Source organism: Schistocerca nitens, chromosome 6 (genome assembly GCF_023898315.1).
Source record: "Schistocerca nitens isolate TAMUIC-IGC-003100 chromosome 6, iqSchNite1.1, whole genome shotgun sequence".
In the NCBI taxonomy this organism is placed as follows: domain Eukaryota; kingdom Metazoa; phylum Arthropoda; class Insecta; order Orthoptera; family Acrididae; genus Schistocerca; species Schistocerca nitens.
The window spans coordinates 340,198,152-340,224,038 of record NC_064619.1 but is presented as its reverse complement, the minus strand read 5'-3'; the positions used below and the strand labels follow the sequence as shown (position 1 = coordinate 340,224,038).

General features: G+C 39.4%; 1 protein-coding gene across 1 annotated transcript in view; it reads left to right on the top strand.

The window, feature by feature from the left end:
- The window catches only part of LOC126262394 (heparin sulfate O-sulfotransferase), a 95,882-nt gene extending 70,347 nt beyond the window's left edge, over nt 1-25,535 (top strand). Inside the window, exons 7-8 of the mRNA XM_049959004.1 lie at nt 9,270-9,492; nt 20,550-25,535. Coding sequence (XP_049814961.1) covers nt 9,270-9,490 — 221 coding nt within the window. The 3' untranslated portion in view covers nt 9,491-9,492; nt 20,550-25,535. The remainder of the gene's footprint in view (nt 1-9,269; nt 9,493-20,549) is intronic.
- The last annotated feature ends 352 nt before the right edge of the window (nt 25,536-25,887 follow it).

The following is a 25,887-nucleotide window of genomic DNA, read 5'->3' as shown; positions in this document are numbered from 1 at the left end:
CGGTGTAACACTGTGCCAAGATGTGCTGGCTGTGCACCAAGGCATGTTTAGCCACTGGGTGATCCTCATTACCAACAAACACTGTCTGCCTGTGTCCATTCATGCGAATGGACAGTTTGTTGCTGGTCATTCCCACATAGAATGCGTCACAGTGTAGGCAGGTCAGTTGGTAAATCACGTGGGTGCTTTCACACGTGGCTCTGCCTTTGATCGTGTACACCTTCCGGGTTACAGGACTGGAGTAGGTGGTGGTGGGAGGGTGCATGGGACAGGTTTTGCACCGGGGGCGGTTACAAGGATAGGAGCCAGAGGGTAGGGAAGGTGGTTTGGGGATTTCATAGGGATGAACTAACAGGTTACGAAGGTTAGGTGGACGGCGGAAAGACACTCTTGGCGGAGTGGGGAGGATTTCATGAAGGATGGATCTCATTTCAGGGCAGGATTTGAGGAAGTCGTATCCCTGCTGGAGAGCCACATTCAGAGTCTGGTCCAGTCCCGGAAAGTATCCCGTCACAAGTGGGGCACTTTTGTGGTTCTTCTGTGGGGGATTCTGGGTTTGAGGGGATGAGGAAGTGGCTCTGGTTATTTGCTTCTGTACCAGGCCGGGAGGGTAGTTGCGGGATGCGAAAGCTGTTGTTAGGTTGTTGGTGTAATGTTTCAGGGATTCCGGACTGGAGCAGATTCGTTTGCCACGAAGACCTAGGCTGTAGGGAAGGGACCGTTTGATGTGGAATGGGTGGCAGCTGTCATAATGGAGGTACTGTTGCTTGTTGGTGGGTTTGATGTGGACGGATGTGTGAAGGTGGCCATTGGACAGGTGGAGGTCAACGTCAAGGAAAGTGGCATGGGATTTGGAGTAGGACCAGGTGAATTTGATGGAACCAAAGGAGTTGAGGTTGGAGAGGAAATTCTGGAGTTCTTCTTCACTGTGAGTCCAGATCATGAAGATGTCATCAATAAATCTGTACCAAACTTTGGGTTGGCAGACCTTGACCTGCCTACACTGTGACGCATTCTATGTGGGAATGACCAGCAACAAACTGTCCATTCGCATGAATGGACACAGGCAGACAGTGTTTGTTGGTAATGAGGATCACCCAGTGGCTAAACATGCCTTGGTGCACAGCCAGCACATCTTGGCACAGTGTTACACCGTCCGGGTTATCTGGATACTTCCCACCAACACCAACCTATCCGAACTCCGGAGATGGGAACTTGCCCTTCAGTATATCCTCTCTTCTCGTTATCCGCCAGGCCTCAATCTCCGCTAATTTCAAGTTGCCGCCACTCATACCTCACCTGTCTTTCAACAACTTCTTTGCCTCTACTCTTCCACCTCGACTGACATCTCTGCCCAAACTCTTTGTCTTTAAATATGTCTGCTTGTGTCTGTATGTGTGGATGGATATGTGTGTGTGTGCGAGTGTATACCTGTCCTTTTTTCCCCCTAAGGTAAGTCTTTCCGCTCCCGGGATTGGAATGACTCCTTACCCTCTCCCTTAAAACCCACATCCTTTCGTCTTTCCCTCTCCTTCCCTCTTTCCTGATGAGGCAACAGTTTGTTGCGAAAGCTTGAATTTTGTGTGTATATTTGTGTTTGTTTGTGTGTCTATCGACCTGCCAGCGCTTTTGTTTGGTATATATATATATATATATTCCGTACTGTCATTTCTTGTTAACAATATTAGCTTATTCCCAAGAATAAGCAGCTTTCCCTCAGTTGATACTCAGCAGAAATGAAACCTGCATTTGGATCGCACTTCCTTAACTCTTGTGCAGAAAGGTGTGTATTATACTGCTGCACCCATTTTCAATAAGCCACCACTAGAATTCAAAAATCTTAACAGTAATCCAAGGACTTTCAAATCAAAATTGAAGAGTTTCTTCATGAGTCACTCCTTCTGTTCTGTCAAGGAGTTCCTTGGAAAATTAAGCTGATTCTTGTTGTATTGTTGACTACATTTACTTTAACTTATGACCTGTCTTTTTTGGGTTCATAAACATTTTATTTTTATCTGTTATTACTTTTATGTTGTAATTTCATGTACTGACATGTTCCATGACCTTGGAGATTTCTCCTCAATTTGGTCCTATGGAATTTGATGTGTAAATAAATAAAATAAAACATACAGGCAGGCACAGGCAACGCAGGTGCCAGATTTCAGTTCATTTGAAGGATCCTAGGAAAATTCAAACTGTCTGCAAATGAGACTGCTTTCAAAACATCTGTATGATTCATCCTAGAAAATTTCTCATACATGTGGACCCATACCAGATAGGATGAACAGAGGATATTGAACATACACAGATAAGGGCAGCATGAATGGTCACAGATGTGTTTGAAATCTGGGAGTGTTCCTGGAAGTACTAAATATCCTGAAACAGGAGACACTTGTTGACAGACATCAATTATTCTGCGAAAATGTACCTACTAAATGTCCAGAATCAGTATTATATGATGGATATACATATATACTTGAGTCCCATATGTATCAGTCCTATATGGACCATGAAGACAAGATTAATTAGACTGATTATAATTTGTTCAGAGGTATTAAGCACACACCCTTTGAACCCTCCATAGGCAAGTGAAATGGGAAGAGAACCTATTGTTTGGTACATGCTAAGTACCCTGTGCTGTGGGTTGCAGAGTGTGTATATAGATGTATTCCAGAAATTGAGTTCCAAAATCCCCATGAAAGTAGCAAAGGCGCTAGCATAGTTGTAGAACTTACTAAGGGTAATAACGTTGAATGTAACCATTGCATTCTGCATCTACACGTACATATATACTCCACAAGCTACCATACAGTGCGTAGTGGAGGGTATGTCATGTCACTACTAATCATTTCCTTTTCTGTTCCACTCACAGAGTGAGGGAAAAATTACTTTCTAAGTGCCTTGGTACAAACTGTAATTTCTCAGATTTTATTTTTGTGGTCCTCAATGTGAAATGTATGGTGATGGCAGTGGAATAGTTCTGCATTCTGCCTCAAATGCTGGTTCTCTACATTTCCACAACAGTGCTTCATGAAAGTGTGTCATCATCCCTCCAGAGATTCCCATTTGAGTACACGAAGCATCTCTGTAATATTGACATACTCATCGAATATATTGGTAACAAATCTAGCAACCTGCCTCTGAATTGCTTCAATGTCTTCCTTGAATCTGAGCAGTTGAGGATCCCAAACACTCAAACAGTACTCAAGAATGGGTCTCACTTGCATTCTGTATGCCATATTCTATATAGATAAGGTACACGTTTTGAAAATTCCTCCATTGAAAGCATTCACCTTCCCTACTACCAACGTGGCATTCTCGTTCCATTTAATACCGCTTTGCAGCATTACACCTGGATATTTAATGAATGTGACTGTGACGAGCAGTGCCCTGCTAATGCTGTATTCAAATATTACAGGATTGTTTTTCCTACTCATCCACATTAACTTACATTTTTCTACATTTAGAGCAAGCTGTAGTTCATCACACCAACTAGAGATACTGCCTAAGTCATTTTGTATACTCCTGCAGTCACACAACAGTGACACCTTCCTATACATCATGTCATCATTAGCAAAGAGCTGTAAATTGCTGTTCACCCTGTCTGTCAGATCATTTACGCATTTATGTATATAGAAAATTAGAGAAGCTTATCACAATTCTCTGGGGCACTGTTGACAATATCCTTGTCTCTGATCAACATTCGCCGTCGAGAACAACATACTGGGTTCTATTACTTACAAAGTCGCATATCTGGGAAACCAAACCAGATGCTCAGACCTTTGTCAACAGTCTACAGTGGGCTACCATGTCAAACGCCTTCTGGAAATCTAATATTATGGAATCTACCTGCTGCCGTCAATCCATGATTTGCAGGATATCACATGATAAAAGGACAAGCTGAACTTTGCACAAGCAATGCTTTCTTAATCTGTGCTGATTTGTAGACAGAATCTCTTCTGTATCAATCAAATTTGTTATAATGAAACTCAGAATGTGTTCAAGAATTTTGCAGCAAACTGATGTCAAAGATATTGGTCCTTAATTGTGCAGATCTGTTCTTTTACCTTTCTTATACACAGTAATCATCTGCGCTTTTTTCCAGTCACTTGGGATTCCATCTGGACCTGGCAACTTTTTTGTTTTTTTGTTTTCAATTCTTTCAGTTGCTTCTGTATGTCACAGATACCTATTTCTATGTCCTCCTTGCAGGAATCTGTGTGACAGCCAAATATTGGTACATTTGTACTTGCGTGAATGATTTCTTAAACGTGAAATTTAAAATTTCAGCTTTTCTTCTGCTATCTTCTGTTGCCACCCCAGACTGATCGACAAGTGACTGGATAGATGCCTTCAACTCACTTGGTGATTTTAAATATGACCTGAATTTTCTGTGGTTGTTGGCAAGATATTTTGCTAAGGTATGACTGTGGAAGTTTTATGCTTCACACATTGATTGTATTACATACGCAAGAATTTCTCCTACTTTTTTTCTGGCAACATTTGCACGTTCTTGTGTGAACCAAGAGTGCAACAATCTCTGTTTCCTCAGCGTTTTCCAAATTTGATTATTAAACTGCGGAGAATCCTTTCCATCCTCAGTCCACTTACTTTGCACATATTTCTCCTGAGCACAGTTTACATTCAGTTTTAGCTTTGCCCATGATTCCTCTAGGTCCATTATATTGGAACTAAATGATGCTCATTCAGCATCTTAATGGGATGCTAACGGCTGCTTATCTAGGATAAATACTGTCCTAGCCTTATAGATGGATTTATTATCTTTAATAACTGTCATCACCATGATGGCATCATGATCAGTATGTCTGTCTCTATACTGGCACTGTTGATAAGATCAGATCTGTTTGTAACTGAAGGGTCTAAAATATATCCATTAGATGTGGGTTGTCTAACTAGTTGTTCAAGGCAGTTTTTGGAAAATGTGTTAAAAATTACTTCACAAGTCTACCTGGCCTTACCATCTCTAGTGAATCCTTAGATGTCCCAGTCTGTACTCAGTAGATTAAAACCACCTCCAACTAATACTGCATGAAACAATTTTTGATGTTACTGAGCAACAGTCATAAAATAATTTTTAAATGAACACACCACTGTTTGACTGTATTGTTGTTTATTTAATTACGGCCTAGATTTCATCATTTTGATGGCCTGCAATATATGTTAATGACATAAACTCAATTAATTGAAAATGGCATAAAAGGCTTGAACCTGGGTCTTAATTAAATAAACAATAATACAGTCAAATGGTGGTCTGTTCATTTAATATTGCATGGTGTGGGTATTTTCATGCTACTGAGCATAGACTTCCTGTGGATTACTCTAAAACTGTTATGACAGAACCAGTTGCCCAGTAAAAAAATTCAATAATTAACTTGAGTTCACTTAGGCCTGCAACCAGTGTCCAGATAACTTCACAGGCAGACTCAATTTTGACTTCGATAGACACAAAATTTTTGTCAACAACACTGAACACACTTTCTCTTGTGGCATCTAAATCTGTCTCTTTGATAAATGTTCCATGCCTTGCTAAATATTTCTGAGATTCCTACTTCAAATTTCAGCCAGCTTTCAGTTCTGAGGGTAATTTGAGTGCGACAGCTCTCCTGGAGGGCAGTAAGTACAGGAACTTTGTTATGAATACCTCAACAGTTTACTGTTAAAATTGTGACAGTCGAAGTGTGTGTACTTTGTACAGAAACTGATTTCGTTCTCTGCGTATCGACTGGCAAGCATTCATCACAAGACCTCACTCTACCACCTAGCTTAAAAAAAAACCACGTGCTGTCCACAAGTACTCTGCAACCCAAGCAGCTGCTGCATTTGTATAGTACAGGGTTATTACAAATGATTGAAGCGATTTCACAGCTCTACAATAACTTTATTATTTGAGATATTTTCACAATGCTTGGCACACACATACAAAAACTCAAAAAGTTTTTTTTAGGCATTCACAAATGTTCGATATGTGCCCCTTTAGTGATTCGGCAGACATCAAGCCGATAATCAAGTTCCTCCCACACTCGGCGCTCACTGCAGGCCGACCCATTGATTTCCCCTTACAGAGGCATCCAGAAGCTTTAAACTGCGCATACCATCGCCGAATGGAGTTAGCAGTTGGTGGATCTTTGTTGAACTTTGTCCTGAAGTGTCGTTGCACTGTTATGACTGACTGATGTGAGTGCATTTCAAGCACGACATACGCTTTCTCGGCTCCTGTCGCCATTTTGTCTCACTGCGCTCTCGAGCGCTCTGGCGGCAGAAACCTCAAGTGCGGCTTCAGACGAACAAAACTTTATGAGTTTTTCTACGTATCTGTAGTGTGTCGTGACCATATGTCAATGAATGGAGCTACAGTGAATTTATGAAATCGCTTCAATCATTTGTAATAGCCCTGTACGTCCCTGACCTATCAAGGAGAGTCCTGCAACTCCACACCCCATAACACAAGTCCATAAATCTGCAGCCATCACTGTCACAGAATCATGGGAACCTCTGCTTCATTCTCCATTCAGCTCCAAACCAAAGGACCCTGCTCGACTCCGGGTATGATGCTGCAAATTGTGAACTCTACTTGCAGTCCATGAGTGAGGCCAACTATCTTCCCCATGCTCGCCAGCCAGATGTAGGAACTGAGGATGGCCTCAGAAGCCAAGCTACAAGTGTCATTGATGTCAACATGAGCAACAGCTTGTTGTCTACTGCACACAGCATGCTCTATGTCTTGGATGAGGGCCCACCTCCTCTGGCAGACATATCAAGTGCACATTGGAATGCTTTCTGACCATCAGTGCTATTTCCCTAAGGGGCTTCATAATGTACCTTACATTGGAGCTTCTGATAACTTATAAACCCTTCCCCCCCCCCTCCCCCTCTTGTACTTGTGTGCTCACTCAGACCCAACTGAAGGAGCAGCCACCTGTCCACTCCTAGAAATAGGGGGCGAGGTGAGACAGCTAGCCTCCACATTGACTCTCCGACTCAAGAGACATGAGCGCGTAGCAAACCGCCACTCAGTCTGCAGTGAGCACAGATCCCTTGCGCCGGTACGCTGGAAGGTGCACTGACTGCAGAGCCCACAGGAATAGCAAGCGACACCTGACGTATTCCATGTGATGTGCCATATTCTCTGCTGCTGCCACACCATGGGGCAGCAGCCTGCAGACGGCTGACAGTGGCCATAAGCATCTTCAGCTGTTTAAGAACTGTGGCCAGCTCGTGTGCAATGTGTGATATAGGTGTACATGTTCTGCTTTCATCTCTTTATAATCCCACACCTACTCACTCCCCTAGAACTTTTTCAGGCCCTGAATACATCTATACCTTATATGTGATATGGATTCATATCTTAGAGCTCTCTTGTAATCAGTAGTTTGTGCCCATAGAATTCATAACAACTGAGGTGACGCAGTGTATTCAACAGAAGCAATGTACAAATTCTTCACCAGTAATGTTTATTAACATGGTTTGCAATGGTACTTACAAAAGGACACAACTGGTTTCGTTCTCCATCCTTTTCTAATCATAACTTATCATGCATCCTCTAATGACCTCAACAATGTGACACTAAATCCTAATCTTCCATTCCTTTCTTTGTAGAATTCACTTATTTTTAATATATTTAATTATACATATTACTTGGTATCTTAAAGTTAATTTTTAATGGGGTTAGAAAGACGGCTCACCATTCAACTTAAATTTAAAGAAGTGAGTAATGGACACTCATGCAGAAAGGAGTATAGATTTTTCCTTAGTTTCTAAACTTACATTGTTGTTCGGAGCTGTCTGATATCATTGTCTGACCCCAGTCTTTCTGATTACATAGATAGCGAGCCTCTGTATTCTAAGACTCCCAAGATTGTCTCCATGAGACTTGGATAGCAGATTATTTGTCCAGGTCTGTGTAGGTTTAAGAGCAACTGCAAATAGACTGAAAAAGGTAAGGAAACAGTAATTAAATTGATGATGAAAAACTGTGAAGCACTACACATTGGCGTCTACATCTACATCCATAACGCTGCAAACCGCAGTGAAATGGGGCACTTTCCATTGTACCAGAAGTTCAGTTTATTTAACAAATATTTATTAATAATGATACAAATCATTGTACATAGTAATAATACTAAAAACAATTGACATTTAGAATTTAACACAGTAAAAAAAGCTTGGCCCTTACGAACATCAGTCTCAACAGACCATTGTTGCAATTCCTTTTTTCTTTTTTCCCTTCCTCCTCCTCCGCTTCCTCATCCTTCTTAATTATGGTGGTGTAATACCTCTGTTCAGCCAACTGTCAAGTAATTCTGCATGTTCTTATTGAGTCTTGTTGTTTGGTGTGCTAATTCTATGCAAGAGTAATAATTGTTAAAAACTACCAGTCAGTTTTGAATTAAATAAGTAGTTGTACGTCCGATCATCCAAATTATTGCGTTGTTTTTGGATCAAGGGTATTGTGGCTTTTGCAACCTTATCATTTTCGTTAGGGCTTTCCCCATCCCATTCCTTTACAGAGTGGGGGAAGAATTGTTGAAGCAGTAATTAGTCTAATTCGGTTTTGATGATCCCGATGGGCCCAACACATTGGAGTATATTATTATATTTCTAGATTCACCACTTAAAGTTGATTCTTAAAACTTACTAAAGAGGCTTTCAAAGTATAGTTTGCACCTATCTTCAAGCATGTGACAGTTCAGTTCTATCAGCATCTCCATGATGCTCTCTAATGGGTCAAACAAACATAATTATGTCAATTCATGTTGCACTTCATTTTAAAAGTTCAATAATCCCTGTTAGCTGCTTGTGGTACAGATCTCTCAGACCTGACCAGTACTGTAAGTGGGTTGCACAAGTGTTTTATAAGCAATCTCCTTTGTAGATTGATCATATTTCTGTAGTGTCCTACCAATGAACCAAAATCAGCCACTTGCTGTAGCTATGACTGATTCTGCAAGATCATTCTGTTTCATATTTCTACAAACTGTTACACCCAGGTATTTGTATAAGTTGTTATGAATTAGGAGTTGCAGACACATTTGTAAATTTTCAAACAGTTTTAGGTGTTATGAAGTAACAGTGCACACTATCGCAACTGTAATTGACAGATATATGAGTGAAATATAAGAAACAGATGTTCTTGCTTGTTTCATACCTTATTACTGGTCACTTATTCATTGTGAAATGTTGGGTGTGCTTTCTTATGCTACACTCGAAATACATTATACATTTTTTCATTAATAATTGCTTTGTTTTAGGTAAGAAATCCCATTTAAGAAAAACTGCACAGAAAATAGAACCGTCTGAAGAAACAGTATCAATTATAAAACAGTCAAAAATATGGAAGATGGAAAATGAACTTTATGAGTTTGCTTTGGAGCAGTTCCACTATATAAAAAAGAAAATACTGGCAATTAAGGATAGTTCAAACTCTGAGAAAGTGCAGCAGTTTACTTATGAAAAAATACGTCCAAAATGAAGGTAGTTAATCTGTCTACTATTTTCATGTTTAATGACTTTTATATGTTCACTGCCATAAATTGCACATATTTTTGTGTTTCCCTTTATTTGTAATTTTCAGTAAGCCACACCTATTAGTGTCCATGTAAGATGAGCTCATATATATCTCCTGGAAAGAATGAAACTTGCTAAATACTATAAACCTGCTGAATTAAAATCCCAGAAATAGCCACAAATGTGACAAAGTCTCCTTATCAACTGGTATTTGTAAAGATTGGCAAGAAACGCTTGAGATAGGAGCGGAAGCTCGGAAATCATCATAGTTGGAAGCTCTGAGAAAAAACACTTTTTTCTCTAATTTCACCCACAAGACATCTTGTGCATTTATGAATCAGCACTTTAACAGAAAATTATTTTTAATGTCACTACACATCAGTACATAATGACTGTTAAATCACTTTTTTTGTATAATTTATGTTTCTAAAACATGTCCTTTTTCTACAGTTTGATTTTCCTTTATGCAGCCATGTCAAATATTTTTGTATCAAATAGGTTCTACATTATTACATAAAGTGAAGTGAAATTGTGCTTTGAGCAATATCATCATCTGACCTGCACTTGTTTAGTAAGTGTCGTACATAATGTGTGCACCTCAAAATTACTTTTGAATTAATAGCTACAAATAAAGTAATGGGGTGAGTGCAGTAATCTGCACATCACTGCACCTCTGCCACCACTACCACAACACGTATCGAAACACTCACTCATTTGAGCAATGAGCCATTCAGCTGCTCCGGGCCTCCACCAGTAGGCACTCACATTGGTCCAGTGTCTCTATTGCTTGCAGTCAATAGCAAGGAGACCCTAGTGGGCAAATGGTTCTTATATAGGCATCTGCCGGCAATCTTGCATGTGTTCTCTATTGCACTAAAGCTGTCATGCCATGGCTTAATACGAGTAAATAGTTATTTTCTTAAAACTGTCTTTTATTGCATTCGGAATTAAAACAGTGAGCCTCACAGAGAAGCACATCATGCTTTCAGGCAATCTCATGGATTTCCTAGCCACAGTGACCACACACTGTAGTCAAACATTACACCTCAGTCACCTCCCTGCACCCTGCTCTTCCTACTACAATATTTTTGGCTTGAGCAGATTCAGGCAGTTGTTCTATGTGATTAGTCATTGCACATTATATTTTTTTTTTTTCTGGAGCTTATTTGTTTAGTGTATGTTGTATGATGCTGAACAGTATCAAAAGAAAATTTATGAGATGACCTGTTGAAAAGTTTAATATCATTTTTCTGGGGTGGGAATTACTATATGATATTAGTTGAGAGAAATGGTGCATTCGTTACTCGCCTACTTCAAAACACGTTAATGGTGACCCACTTCTTTGTTGAAGTGAACAAAAGGATTGCTACAATTTTAAATATAAACTGGCACACAGTTATAAAAATTGGCGAGAAAATATTTGAGACAGGATTGGGTGCTTGAGAATCATCAAAGCTGGAAACTCTGAAGAAAAAAATATTGTATAGATTAGCAGAGTATTAACATAGATTCATTTGCTATACATGTTATATGCCAGCATGTTTAAGATAATTATTCAACTACCCCGAAGGAAGCAGGTGTTTTGAAAGGTAGTTACGTATCATTATTTGCAACTTGTCGCAAACTGGACTTCCACTGTAGACATTTGTGTGGCTGAAGCTGCTGATGGAGACAGAGACATGGTGATGCACATTTTCAAGGCAGATCTGCGACATGAATTCAGTGACATGGTGTAGCTTGATTAAGCTGAAGTCAATTTTGACATATTTTCAAGCAGTACTGGCCAAATAACATAGCACTAGAAACAATGGCAGTGCATTCAGCTAGGGAAACAGACTTATGTTTGTGCATGCAGGCATCTATATTATACTGTCCTAAACTACCTCCTGGTTTTGAAAAGAAAGATAGGATATTGTGATAATAAATGAATCCTGATATGTCTGCAAAGTGGTTTGCAGACTCAGTAATATTAAATATGAAAAACTGTCAACAGTTGTAATCGATAATACTTCATACTATTCTGTTGTTGTCATTAAGGTGCATACTGTGGGAAAGTGATAGGAGAGTATAATTGATTGACTTCAGCATTACATCCCAGTAAATCAGAATCTTAAAGAAGTGGGACTTCTGGAAATAAAATCCCCTAACAAACCATTATTCCAGAGATATGAAATTTTACTGACAAACTTTTGGGGATATAGTAAAGAGCATGCCACATTTTCACTGCCATTTAGCCCAATGGATTTGATCTAGGGCCAAATTAAAGGTTTGCTGTCTGAAATAATACAATGTTCACACTGTCGGCTGTTGAACCACTCACTGATAAAGCTGTTTGGACAGTCAGTTCTAAACATAGGAAGAAATCAGTCAGTTGCATGCAGTGCATCATGGAATGGGGGTGGCAGAGGATTGGAGGGAAGGGGGGGGGGGGAACATAGCAGAATGAAGCTATTGTAAAAGTTAGTGCTGGAGATGATCATTTCATTAAATAGTGTTTGCAACAATTCAAGCATTTGCTGTGGCATTAAGAGTGATTTCGGTGTAGTATTTCCATTGTTGTCACAGAAATGATACACAAAACAGATTCAGCTGTATACCTGTAGTGCACTGCTTACAATGGTAAGTGTCTCCATAGCAAAATTATAACTTAGTAAGTTTTGAAACTTTAATAAGAATGCAGTTATTAAAAATAGAGATCAGGTGAAGTTAAACACACCAGTTCAAGCTTTACCACTTTTTTTTATTAGTATACAGGGTGATTCATGAAATATGCAAATATTTTAATACGTTATTCAAGAAGTAAAACTAAAGGAAAAAAGTTTGTATTAACATAGGTCCAGAAATGTTTAGTTACGTAGTTATGGCTAATCAAAGATTTTGCCTGAAATTTAGCAACGTTGCTAATATGAGGCCATTGCAAAATTTTATGAGGTTAAAGTAAAGCATGATTTCCATTTATTTTGTTGTTACTGATCTGGTGAGTCTAATAAAACATGCCCCAGGTGTATCTGCAGTAGTTTTCCAGAACATCCAGAGTAGCAAAGATTATTATAGAAGTAAATTTGTTTATTTTCCATTAGGAATGTAGAAATGTTTATTTCATTTTTGGCAATCGTTAGTGAGTTGTTTCAGTCATTTCTTAACATTGAAACGAGTTAGTTTTCTGTATTGTTAGGTGAAAGATCATAATAACAACAGAATATTTTAGTTAGTACACATTTAAATGAATATTTTCCCCAGAAATGGATTGGTCAATTTGCTACACATCTGTGGCCACCCAGATCACCCAATGTCACACCAATGGATTTTTTTGTATGAGGGTGGATGAAAGACATATTTTATTGGGACAAAGTCAATACAGCTCGCATTATGAATGCAATAGACGAAATTAATAAAAATCCTGTGAAACTGAAACGAGCAACAAAATCTGTTCGTACACATGAAGCTAAATGCATTGAACCCGGTGGAGACATTTTTGAACATATATTGTGAATGTATTATGAAATTGTATGTATGCTGCACAACTTCCTTAACAGGGAGCTTTTCTTTTTCCGGCTTAACATGAATTAATAAAAGCAGTTTATCTGACACATTCATACAGTTTCAGTTAACATTATTACCATCATTTTTCCAATTAAATTCTCTACAACTTGTGTTGAAAACTTTATGCAATTGTCTGGAGTTTAAGAAAGAAATTGGGCCACGTAGTTTATGAAATTACACCTTTGCCTCTCTGGATGTTGTGGAAAACTGCTGCAGATACATGTCTGGGACATGTTTCATTAGATTCACCAGATCAATAACAACGAAATAAATGGAAATCATGCTTTACTTTAACCTCCTACAGTTTTGTGATGGCTTCATATTAGTGAATTTGGTAAATTTCAGGCAAAATCTTTTATTAGCCATAACTCCATAACCAAACATTTGCGTACCTATGTTTATATGAACTTTTTTCTGTAGTTTTACTTGTAGAATAACATATTAAAATATTTACAAAGAGATAGAGGGGCTGGCCAGTACTTACCTCAGCTCGGTACAGCCGATAGATACACAAAAAATTTACGTTCCTAGCTTTCGGAACAAATGTTCCTTCATCAGGGAGGAGAGAGGGGAAAGAAAGGGAAGAAGGGAAAGTGGATTCAGTTACTCACAACCCAGGTTATGAAGCAACAGGGAAAGGAAAACAGGGAGGGTAGCAAGGATGGAGGCATGGTTGTCAGAGGGAAGCCAAAGATATTCTACTGTGAGTACTGTGCCGGCTTCAAACCAAAGAGGATGCATACAGAAGTAAAGAGGTATATAGTATAAAGATAAACACAACTATGTAGACAAACTGCCTATTGGCTTCTGTCTCGGGTTCTTCGGCCGACGTTCATCTAATGATTTTTCTGACGTTTTGCCAGCACGAGTGGCTGGCATTGTCAAAGCTTCACCCTCCATTGCCGGTGGTGAACTGGAGCCGAGCTCGCGGGCGCAGACTATATGTACCTGGCGCGCCAACGTCCGAGGGCTTCTCCGCGGTCATTTCCAGTGTGGTTCTCCTCTTGCTACCTGCGACGGTCGTTCGCTGCAGTACGGGAAGCCAGGATCCGTTTACCTTAAGGCTTTCCTCTTTCTTGTTCAAACTGTTCGCGTGTTTTTGTATTTCTACCGCTTCTCTGAACAAGCGCGTGTGATAGTGGTTCTCTACAGCCAGAACTTCCGTGTCGACGAATTTTATTACGTGGTCGGTCTCATTCAGTGCGTGTTCTCCAGGTGGAGAAATCGGCCGTGGCAGAACACGCACTGAATGAGACCGACCACGTAATAAAATTCGCCGACATGGAAGTTCTGGCTGTAGAGAACCACTATCACACGCGCTTGTTCAGAGAAGCGGTAGAAATACAAAAACACGCGAACAGTTTGAACAAGAAAGAGGAAAGCCTTAAGGTAAACGGATCCTGGCTTCCCGTACTGCAGCGAACGACCGTCGCAGGTAGCAAGAGGAGAACCGCACCGGAAATGACCGCGGAGAAGCCCTCGGACGTTGGCGCGCCAGGTACATACAGTCTGCGCCCGCGAGCTCGGCTCCAGTTCACCACCGGCAATGGAGGGTGAAGCTTTGACAATGCCAGCCACTCGTGCTGGCGAAACGTCAGAAAAATCATTAGATGAACGTCGGCCGAAGAACCCGAGACAGAAGTCAATAGGCAGTTTGTCAACAAGTGGCCACGAAAGCCTCAACAATTTTGTACAACTATGTAGGATGAAAAGATGTGTGAATGGCTAAAGAGGAAAGGGAAGTCTCGTAAATGTAATAGTATGGGTTTAGAAATAAGAGATGGAGTGTACCTACATCATTTATTGTTTGCTGATGATCAAGTAGTCGTAGCACAAGATGGGGAGGATGCTAACTATATGTGCAATCAACTAGCAGTAGCATACAAAACTTGGGGTTTGAAGATTAATTACCAGAAAACAGCATTCTTGACCAATGATGCAGATGAGCTATACAGTGAAGGAAAGAAAATCAAAAAGCTAAACACTTTCTGTTATTTGGGATCCTTTTAGAAATTGAGGGAAAATCAGAGCCAGAAATCAATAAAACAATTAGTAGTGGACGGAAGGTCATTGGAATGCTTGACTCAGTCTTACGGAGCAGGAATGTAGTGAGCAGAACTAAAAAATTAATATACAAATCCACATTAGAGAGTGTGGTTCTGTATGGAACGGAGACCTGGACAATTAACGTGAAGCACATTAAAAAATTACAAGCTCTAGAGATAGACTTCTGGAGAAGATTGGCAAGAATCTCCAGGAAAGAAAAGATAAGGAACACCGAAATAATAAGGAGAATGGAAATAAAAGAAAGAATATATATGGAATGGGAATGAAGAAATTACAGTGGTATGGGCATAAACTACGAATGGAGAAAGCCAGAATACCATAATTGATGCTGGACCGGGAACCGGAGGGGAGAAGAAGAAGACGACGACCTATGATCACCTGGCTCCAAAATGCACAGCACACAGTAAGGAGAATGGGCGCAGAGGGAGAGGACACACAAGATCGAAACACCTGGAGGAATATTTTGAAAACATAGTTTAAGAACGTTTATTCTTTGTATTGTAGTTTCCAAGCAAATTATTATGTTGGAGATAAGCCTCTGTAATGAGGAAAAGTTCAAAATAATAATAATAATAATAAATAAATAAATAAATAAAAAACTTCATGAGAAGTTAATTGTTAACCTAGCTATTTGCTTCTCATGATAAAACCAAGTGATCATTTGCCAAGATCTTTCATTCATTAGTGGAGTATTATGTGTTTCATTCAGATCATATTATTATGTGCTAGAGACATCTAATAGAGTTGTGGCTTCTAACTGATGGAAATATTGTTTGTTCTTGAGATTTTGTTTGCATAATGCATTCATCTAAACTGAAGGGATGTACCCAGTTTGGCAAAAGCTTGATAACATAGTCAGTGATACAAAGAATGAAAGACTAGTAGATTACGACCTATGGGAGTACCATTAAAGGTTCCAGAGAAATGTGGGGATGTGTGAGACAATACTGACACTACAACTTATCTTCAGAGAGAGGCTGGAGAAAGATATATGTACTTTTGCAGCTGTTGTGGATTGGAGGCATCTACTTTGATCAAAATCTCGCTGCCACTGAAAAACACTAATAGAGATTTTCTGGCAGGACATACGCGTGGGTTCGGTTCTAGAGTAGCGCACACACAATGACAGTAACACAGAATAGTAAACTACACTCCTGGAAATGGAAAAAAGAACACATTGACACCGGTGTGTCAGACCCACCATACTTGCTCCGGACACTGCGAGAGGGCTGTACAAGCAATGATCACACGCACGGCACAGCGGACACACCAGGAACCGCGGTGTTGGCCGTCGAATGGCGCTAGCTGCGCAGCATTTGTGCACCGCCGCCGTCAGTGTCAGCCAGTTTGCCGTGGCATACGGAGCTCCATCGCAGTCTTTAACACTGGTAGCATGCCGCGACAGCGTGGACGTGAACCGTATGTGCAGTTGACAGACTTTGAGCGAGGGCGTATAGTGGGCATGCGGGAGGCCGGGTGGACGTACCGCCGAATTGCTCAACACGTGGGGCGTGAGGTCTCCACAGTACATCGATGTTGTCACCAGTGGTTGGCGGAAGGTGCTCGTGCCCGTCGACCTGGGACCGGACCGCAGCGACGCACGGATGCACGCCAAGACCGTAGGATCCTACGCAGTGCCGTAGGGGACCACACTGCCACTTCCCAGCAAATTAGGGACACTGTTGCTCCTGGGGTATCGGCGAGGACCATTCGCAACCGTCTCCATGAAGCTGGGCTACGGTCCCGCACACCGTTAGGCCGTCTTCCGCTCACGCCCCAACATCGTGCAGCCCGCCTCCAGTGGTGTCGCGACAGGCGTGAATGGAGGGACGAATGGAGACGTGTCGTCTTCAGCAATGAGAGTCGCTTCTGCCTTGGTGCCAATGATGGTCGTATGCGTGTTTGGCGCCGTGCAGGTGAGCGCCACAATCAGGACTGCATACGACTGAGGCACACAGGGCCAACACCCGGCATCATGGTGTGGGGAGCGATCTCCTACACTGGCCGTACACCACTGGTGATCGTCGAGGGGACACTGAATAGTGCACGGTACATCCAAACCGTCATCGAACCCATCGTTCTACCATTCCTAGACCGGCAAGGGAACTTGCTGTTCCAACAGGACAATGCACGTCCGCATGTATCCCGTGCCACCCAATGTGCTCTAGAAGGTGTAAGTCAACTACCCTGGCCAGCAAGATCTCCGGATCTGTCCCCCATTGAGCATGTTTGGGACTGGATGAAGCGTCGTCTCACGCGGTCTGCACGTCCAGCACGAACGCTGGTCCAACTGAGGCGCCAGGTGGAAATGGCATGGCAAGCCGTTCCACAGGACTACATCCAGCATCTCTACGTTCGTCTCCATGGGAGAATAGCAGCCTGCATTGCTGCGAAAGGTGGATATACACTGTACTAGTGCCGACATTGTGCATGCTCTGTTGCCTGTGTCTATGTGCCTGTGGTTCTGTCAGTGTGATCATGTGATGTATCTGACCCCAGGAATGTGTCAATAAAGTTTCCCCTTCCTGGGACAATGAATTCACGGTGTTCTTATTTCAATTTCCAGGAGTGTATATTATCCAACATTGGTAATGTGTGTTACAGCAATTGTAGAATGCAGGTTTAGCCTACATGTCCTGCAGTGACTATAGTTCCGTGAATACTGACTAATAATGTTCTCAGGATTAAAGTCAGAAGAGAACTAATCTTCTTTCTTGATGTACTATTCAAAGAAGAACAGTTCCAAACTAACAGTATTCAGTCAAATCTCTAGGCAGGTGACCTGGTCCATATACGACAATTCTATACACTGTTCTGTTTCTACTAAGTACTAACCACTGTCTAACTATCAGGCACTGTTTCTTTCTCACATGAAAACTTGAAGACATGCCAAACATTCACAGGAACTCAGTAGCAAGTCTCGGATGACTTACAACTTACAACTTGGAACTCATGTTTGTGCATGGTTACTTAAGTGTGGATGTCTTTTCTTGGTGGTGCTGTCACTCCATGGGGCATGATTCTTATGGACAGCATGAATAATTTGTGTGCAGCAATGTTTCTGCTGAGGGCAGACGTCCCTGACTATGGTACTTCTATTTGTTGCAAATTCTTCTTGTGTGGTATCTCTGTACACTACTGCAGCATTTGTAGATAGCTTTTGATGGTGTTGACAGGAATATACCCTTTGAAATTCTAAACATAGCAGGAATAAAATAAAGGGAGTGAATGTGTACTAATTGTACAGAAATGAGACTGCAGTTATAGTGGTCAAAGGACATAACAGGAAGCAATAGTTGAAAAGATGGGGAGACAGAGTTGCAGTGTATCTCCAATGTTATTCAATCTGTATTTTGAACAAGTAGTAAAGGAAACCGAAGAGAAATTTGGAAAAAAAAATCAACCAGACAAAATAAAAACTTTGAGATTTCCGATGACACTATAATTCTGTCAAAGATGGGTAAGCAGTTAGAAGACCAGTGGAGTGGAATCAGTAGTGTCTTCAACAGAGGTAAGAAGATGAACAGTAATAAAAGTAAAACAAGGGTAATGGACTGTAGTCAGATTAAATCAGGCAATTCTGAGGGAATTATATTAGGAAATGAGACAGAGATGACATAAAAATGCAGACTGACAATAACAAGAAAAGTGTTTCTGAAAAAGAGATATTTGGAAACACTGAATATAAATTCAAATGGTAGAAAGCATTTTCTGAAGATATTTGTGAGAAGTGTAGCCTATGATTAAACCTTGACCCTCCAGCAGCTGGAGAGGTATTCTAAACACACCTCAAAGAACCATGTCACCCACATCGACTCCAGAGACCCCTCACCTAAAGCCTGGTCAGTTTATATTGCCCATGTTTATATCTATGGAGCACAATCCACACTGTTTTCTCAGCAGTCTCTCTCTCTCTCTCTCTCTCTCTCTGTCTCTGTCTGTCCTGCTTCAATAACAACCACCACTACCTCCCTACTCTGTAACTCCATCAGGAATGTAAAGCAGTGTGAGCTTTCTACATCTTCATCTATATACTCCACAAGTCATTGCACATTGCATAATGATGATCAGATCTTACCAGTATCAACTGTTTTCTTTTCTATCTCTTTTGTGTATAAATGACATTTCTTAATTTCTGCTATCTTATTCTTGCTATCCCTAAGCAAGATAGACGATGGTGGCAGCGTAATGGCCATATAGCCTTCTTCAAGTAGAAGTTTTCTAAATTTACCCAACAAGATTTTGCAGGAACTATGTTGTCTTCCTCCCTTGGATTCCAGTTTTAATTCCCTGAGCATTTCTGTTACACTGGAACAGTTCTCAAGAATTAGTTGCACAAATATGTTGAGCACTCCTCCTTCTCCTCCTCTGTGTCTACCTCTGCATCCCTGTATCTGTCCACCTCATCCTCCCACCTCTATATGTCTATCTTTTCCTCCCACTCTCTTTGCCCATTTCCTCCACTCTCTGACCGTATCTTCTTCCCCCTTCCCTCTGACCATATCCACATACCCCTCTTTCTATCTACACCTCCCTCTCTTCTTCACCTGCCCACTATCCCTCTACACCTTCCACCTGCCTCATGTATCTCCCCCTCCTCCCCCTCCCTTTCCATTTCCTCCTCCCCTTCACTTTGTCCATCCTCTCCTCTGTCCATCTCAACTCGTCTCCAGCCATGCTGACCAGCCCTTGCAATACTGTTCAATAAATCAGGCCAATACTGCTCCCATAACATGCCTGTCATGGATGACAGCCTACGTGTTGGAGCCTGGAAAACTATTTCTTGCCGCCTTACATATAGACTGCCCTGCAAAGCAGGTTGATTTGGCAGGGTGCTACTGTTCCCACACAACATGACTGTAATGCAGGGCAGCCTAGATGACAGGGGCTGAAAAAATCATGTTTTGTCCATATCTTTCCCCCTATTGGAGCTAGGAGAAAATAAACAGTGATTGCAACAATAGGCCATCGCCATTATGATGAAATGCAGACTGGTAGAGAGGCATATGAAGATTAAAATGATGGTTTACTACACGGTTGAAGTGTCACTCTTTTTTTAAAGACAGTATATACAGCTGATGTTGAGATGTCTTCAATTTCATATTTTTGAAACAAAGAACACTTTTTAACATAATTTACATTTACACTCTAAATAGGAGAGAATTATCTAACTTGCCAGGTATGCATTATTCACCCATGGACATGAACATGGACCGTAAAAAGATGTTTCACGATTCACTCATATCATTAATTACAGTTATGTAGTGGTTTATAGTTAATATGGAACATTGGTTTCATGTGATCTATTTTGTAGGGAAATCAATGTAGTCAATATCTTAACAATTGCTGTTTATGTTGTTCTAGCATATATACATAACATACTGTTCACCTCAATTTTTTATTTTTATTTTCAGTTCATATGACTACATTGCTGACTTTGGAAGTGCAACAAATTGGTACATCCGTCTTGATTCCCAAGAAAGTGTTCAATGGTTGTTTATCGAACCAAAGTATAAACAAAATGCCAACTTCTAAGAGGCAACAGTATTAACCTATATCTACAGAACTTTGCCTTTCTTACATCTGTTAATGTTATAATTATGATTTATTGCTACAGTTTCGTTACGCCTGTTAAGGGAAAATCGAACATTAATAATGGATTGTGTATGTACATTACATGTGTTTCTAGTCCATCACAATAAATATTTGAGGTTAAATCTTGCCAGCAACATGGTCTGGTTGAACAGACATGGCAGTTGTAGAAATGGAGTAATGGTCCCACACTTTACAACTGTCTGTAGCATACCTTCTGCAGTTATAAACACAGAATTAAAGAGATTATTTTTGTTGTACAGAATTAGCCAAAAGAACCTTGTACACAGTTTTTCAAAGCTTCTTTTTTTCCTTTTGTGTGTGTGTGTGTGTGTGTGTGTGTGTGTGTGTGTGTGTGTGTGTGTGTGAGAGAGAGAGAGAGAGAGAGAGAGAGGGGGGGGGGGGCAAGGATGTCAAATTGATAAGTTACAATTGTAAAATGTGTTTCCATAATTGCTCCATGGGGAAAGCCATCACATTTTTTTTTCAATGTTTGACACTCAAAGACTGAAATATTTAACTGATTGAATGTAACATCATTTGCTGTTAAAGTAGCAGTAAAGAATTAACTTGATATATATATATTTTAAATTAATATTTTGACAGATATGTGTAAGATGATGAAAAATGTTGATGGATTTTTATTGGAAGATTTTCTCTCCTCATTTGCTAGTCATTTTCAGCTGCATTTGAATGATATTGTTCCTTAGCTATGGTGTAAGGAAAAGGCAAACACTACCCTGTACTTATCTTGTCTTCCACTGAAGGGTAATAGCTTTGTTACGGCAGTGATTATATGAATTTCACAATGTATCACCGATTTTTATGATAGAAGGAATCATAACTGTTTGTTACAAATTTTGATATTTGTAAGAAAATGTATACAGTAAATGGACTTTTGTGAGAGTGATTTTACTTTTTGATAGCCATTTGTTTTCTTCTCGTGGATTTTATGCAGATCTCTACTTCCTAGAAGTTTTAAAGCAGGCCTGTAAAAAACTTTGTTTGGTTGTGCTCCTCGGGATCTCCATAGTGTACATTCTTAGTTACTGGTTACAGAACATTTCTGGCAGTGATAAAATTTTAGAAATTCAAGCATTAAAATAATGAAGTTTGATGCATCTGTTATTTGTGGAACAATATGTAATACATCATGTTTCTAAATGAAATGAAACTGTTCAGTGTATAAAATAATTAGGAACAAAAGCACTGAGCACAGGAGAGGTCCAGGACAAGTTTAAGTACCTCCCAACGTGTTTCTGAAACAGACATTTTACCAAGAATATTCAGTTGCAGTAAACTGGCTGCAATTATATGTTAAGGAAAGAATGCAATTTTCTGTCAGGAGGTACCAAGTATAGGCATCATCCTGTCATGATATAATCCCAGGAATGTAATGTATAAAAAAAATCTTTGGACATTCATTGATGAAAATTTCCTTAATAGGATGGTGGACAGTACATAATGGAACTGGAAACATAAATAGTCCTCTGGTATAGTGTGACATTGATACTTAAATCTCCTTACCATTGTTTGCAATGATTTCAAACCATCTGCAACCAGTGTGATTTGGTAAATTAATATCATTCATTAAGATAACCTGTCAGCATTCCACGTTCCAGGTCATTGTTCAGATATACATTGTATTCAGATATATTGTTGACATTTGTCTTCACTTGATACCATATTGTAGATGACAGATATTTGAGGCATGTGGTACTAAAACATTGCAGAAACTGACCTTTTTATGTTGGTCTATTGGACCCTTGCTGGTGGGTTTCCTGAACCTTGTTAACACAGATATTCATATCTGTAACAAGTATTCATCTCAGTAACAAGTGAATCTCTGCATGGAGACTTTGTTCTTCCATACTAAAATTTTATCTTTTGTACCCTTAAGATGAGATGGGCATGTCAGTATGTTGAGGAGATCATGTCCCAGTGTAGGAACCACCTGAAATGCGATCAGATTGAAATTTGAATCAAAATGGTAATGAGAATTTGCACAGTACTCTGTTTATGAGCAAGTCAACTACTTCATTATTTACCATTTTATTTCTGCAAGCTGCTACTGTTCCCTTGTCCCCCCTGAACTATTTTTGTTGCTTTTGCCCAGCCCATGGCCAACAAATTCACCAAGGAAGGAAAGAAAATTTTGGTTCAAAATCTTGTCAGCTGTGAAGACCTTAGAAATATGTACAAGCTCAAATTGAACATGGATTGATGGGAAATCACCCATGTGCATTTCAAAGCAACTAGCCTAGCATTTGTCTGAAGTGATCTGGAGAAACACTAAAAAATTAACTCTGTTCGAACAGGCCTCGGAAGGTCCAACAGTACCGACCAGCTGCCAGAAAATCAAAATCGAGATGTTTGGACAGCAGATTTGAACCAAATTCATTAAATATACGTGTTGCTGCACATTTAAATGTATTCTACCCTTCAGTATACTAAACTAGATTGAGCTTCAGCATATCCATTTCACCAAGCACTAGAATCCAAAATCGTATATCCAAACCCTATCCATCCTTGATACAATGTATCTGAAGTCTTCCTGTTATTCCTCAGTCTTTTCTACTCACACTTTTCTTTGTATGATGCTAAGAAGTGTATGCATTAACTGATTAATTTACTTACTTATCTTTGTTCAAAATCTTGGAATGTCATCCTTTTCAATCATTTTGTATTTTCTTTTTTGCTATGAAAGTATTCCCATTTGCATGAGTTTTCAATTATCATTTCTTTTAACATACTTCTTTCTTCACTCCGTTTTTTCATGTCTTCATTCTCTTATTTTTCATTGTTGTGTCATCAAACCCACTTTTTTTTCATTTTGTGATTATATTTTGCTATCCTAGAGTGTGACACAGCTGCAAGTTTGGTTGGTTCTATACAAATCACATTAACTTTGTGTTAATGACTTTGTGGAATATATTACTGGTGCACTGGAAAACCTAGTGGTCTGAAGTGAAGATTGCCTTCGCATATTTGAGTGCCACAGAGCTGGTAATGTGGTAGCTACTTCTATCACGCTTATAATTCATTTCAGTGTTCATTTCAACTACTCAGTAATATATTCATTATCATTCTGTTATTTTCATTGTTTGTGACTCCCGTATGCTGACATCAATTATTCATATCTAATAATATTGCATGAGAATTATCAGTTATAAAAGTTTTATTTGTATCCTCTGAATATTTTGGATTTACACTTTCTCTTATGTCATTGGTTATGTTCCCTCTGCATATGACATCAGCAGCGTTCATGTACACTGGATTAAATATTTGTGGGGAAAAAATATGTTTCATAGCTTCCTAGATGAAACACAAGCATTTCGAGAACAATAATTAGTTTACAAACAATGACCTGCTATAATGGTTATGTTTATGTGTGACATTAATTAAACTAATAATCACATGTTACTGAACTGATCATGCTGTATATTTTGTAGTTCATTTTCCTCGCATGACCCATGGTAAATTATACAAGAGTTATGTTGTGATCATATGAAGTAAATAGTAGGTTTATTGTTTAAGTGTAGGTTTATTGTTGTGATCTGTAAATGACTGATATGTGAATGGCAACTGACCATACAGGTTTTATCAACAGAGGGTAAACCAGTTGTTAATAACCACAGAAAATAATCCAGTGGAAATACTGTTCAATTCATCTAAACACTGCCTAGTGAGCCACACATGTTTAAATTTGATACAAGCGACTGGCTGAATACATAGAATACCCTAATGAGGTACTGTACACCAGTTGATAAAAGTTTTCTCCCTTGTATCATCAAGAAATGCTATTAACACATACTAAGAGAAGACAGATACTTGCCTCCTACAGCTATAGCCTTGCAAAATCACAAAAATCACAAGTGAGCAGAAAACAAATCCCCACTTCCATCTCTGCACCTACTCTTACAAGCAACTGTTACAGCTGCATGATATCGAAGAGTTGTACACGTGTGATATTCTGATGCCATGGAGATTAGTTGGAAGAGAGAAAGGAAATGCTCAGAGGTCAGTTATTGCAGAGTTAAGTTCCACTAACTTCATTATCGCACATTGAAGAATTAGACTAACATACTATGCCAAAAATGTTCTATAAAAATGAATGTAGACACTGCTGTTTCATGACATACGCTTAGTCATCAGCTGTATGTTGTTAATTGAAATGATTATTATTATGACTTAAATAATTATGCATGGAATGAGAAATAATTCTGCCAATAATCTATCTGTTTGCTACCCTTTATGTTAAACTTAAAAACTTGGCAATAGCTTGTATTACTTATTTTTAAAAAGCTAATACATGAACACTATGGTGTTAATTTTCCATTGCTATGTATTTTTTGTGAGTGATCATGCACTTAGACTCTGTTTTATGTGATGTTACAGATTTTTATTTGTCTTTTAATTTTGTACCACTTGGAAGGAATATTTTTTACAGCATGTGATAAGTGATACCTGCTTCAGATTGAGATTACATTTTATTTCTTGAGACAATTGTTTTGGAAGGAGTTATAATTGCTTTATTTATTGAAGCAAGTATAGTTGATATTAAGTATTTTCTTCTGGACAACTTGAGATATTTTTCAAAAATTATTGTGTATTTTTATATGTTTCTTTTGTTATTAAATACTCTTTGTTCTGCATTCCTTATGCACGTGATATCTACCAGTTCTAGCATTTTTCTTTGCTTTATGCTATTACATCACACATGCTTTCAGAACAGACTTTGCTGACATATTTTTAATGTATGTGAAACATTTTGTTGCCATGGACACTGTTCTGTTAATTTTGTTATTCTTGGGTAATAAAGATCTTGTTGATGTACTGTTTTCGTAATCAGTTATGAAAACCAGTTCTGAACTGCAAGGATATTCCTTTGAACAGATCCTGAGTTCCCATGAATATTTCCCATGAGATTGCAAGTATTGAAGGGGAAAAAATCTCAAATATGAGTACTGTATTCATATTATTCAAGTATCCCTGTGATGAAGAAATGGCAACAGAGATGCATGTGGTGTTGATACAAATGTACGGTAACTCCTTGACTGATTCAAATTCTTTCAGAACGAGAAGTCAATGAAGCAACATCAGCACTGCAAAAAGTTAACCCTAGCAATATAAAGATATTTTCAATAATATATGCAACCT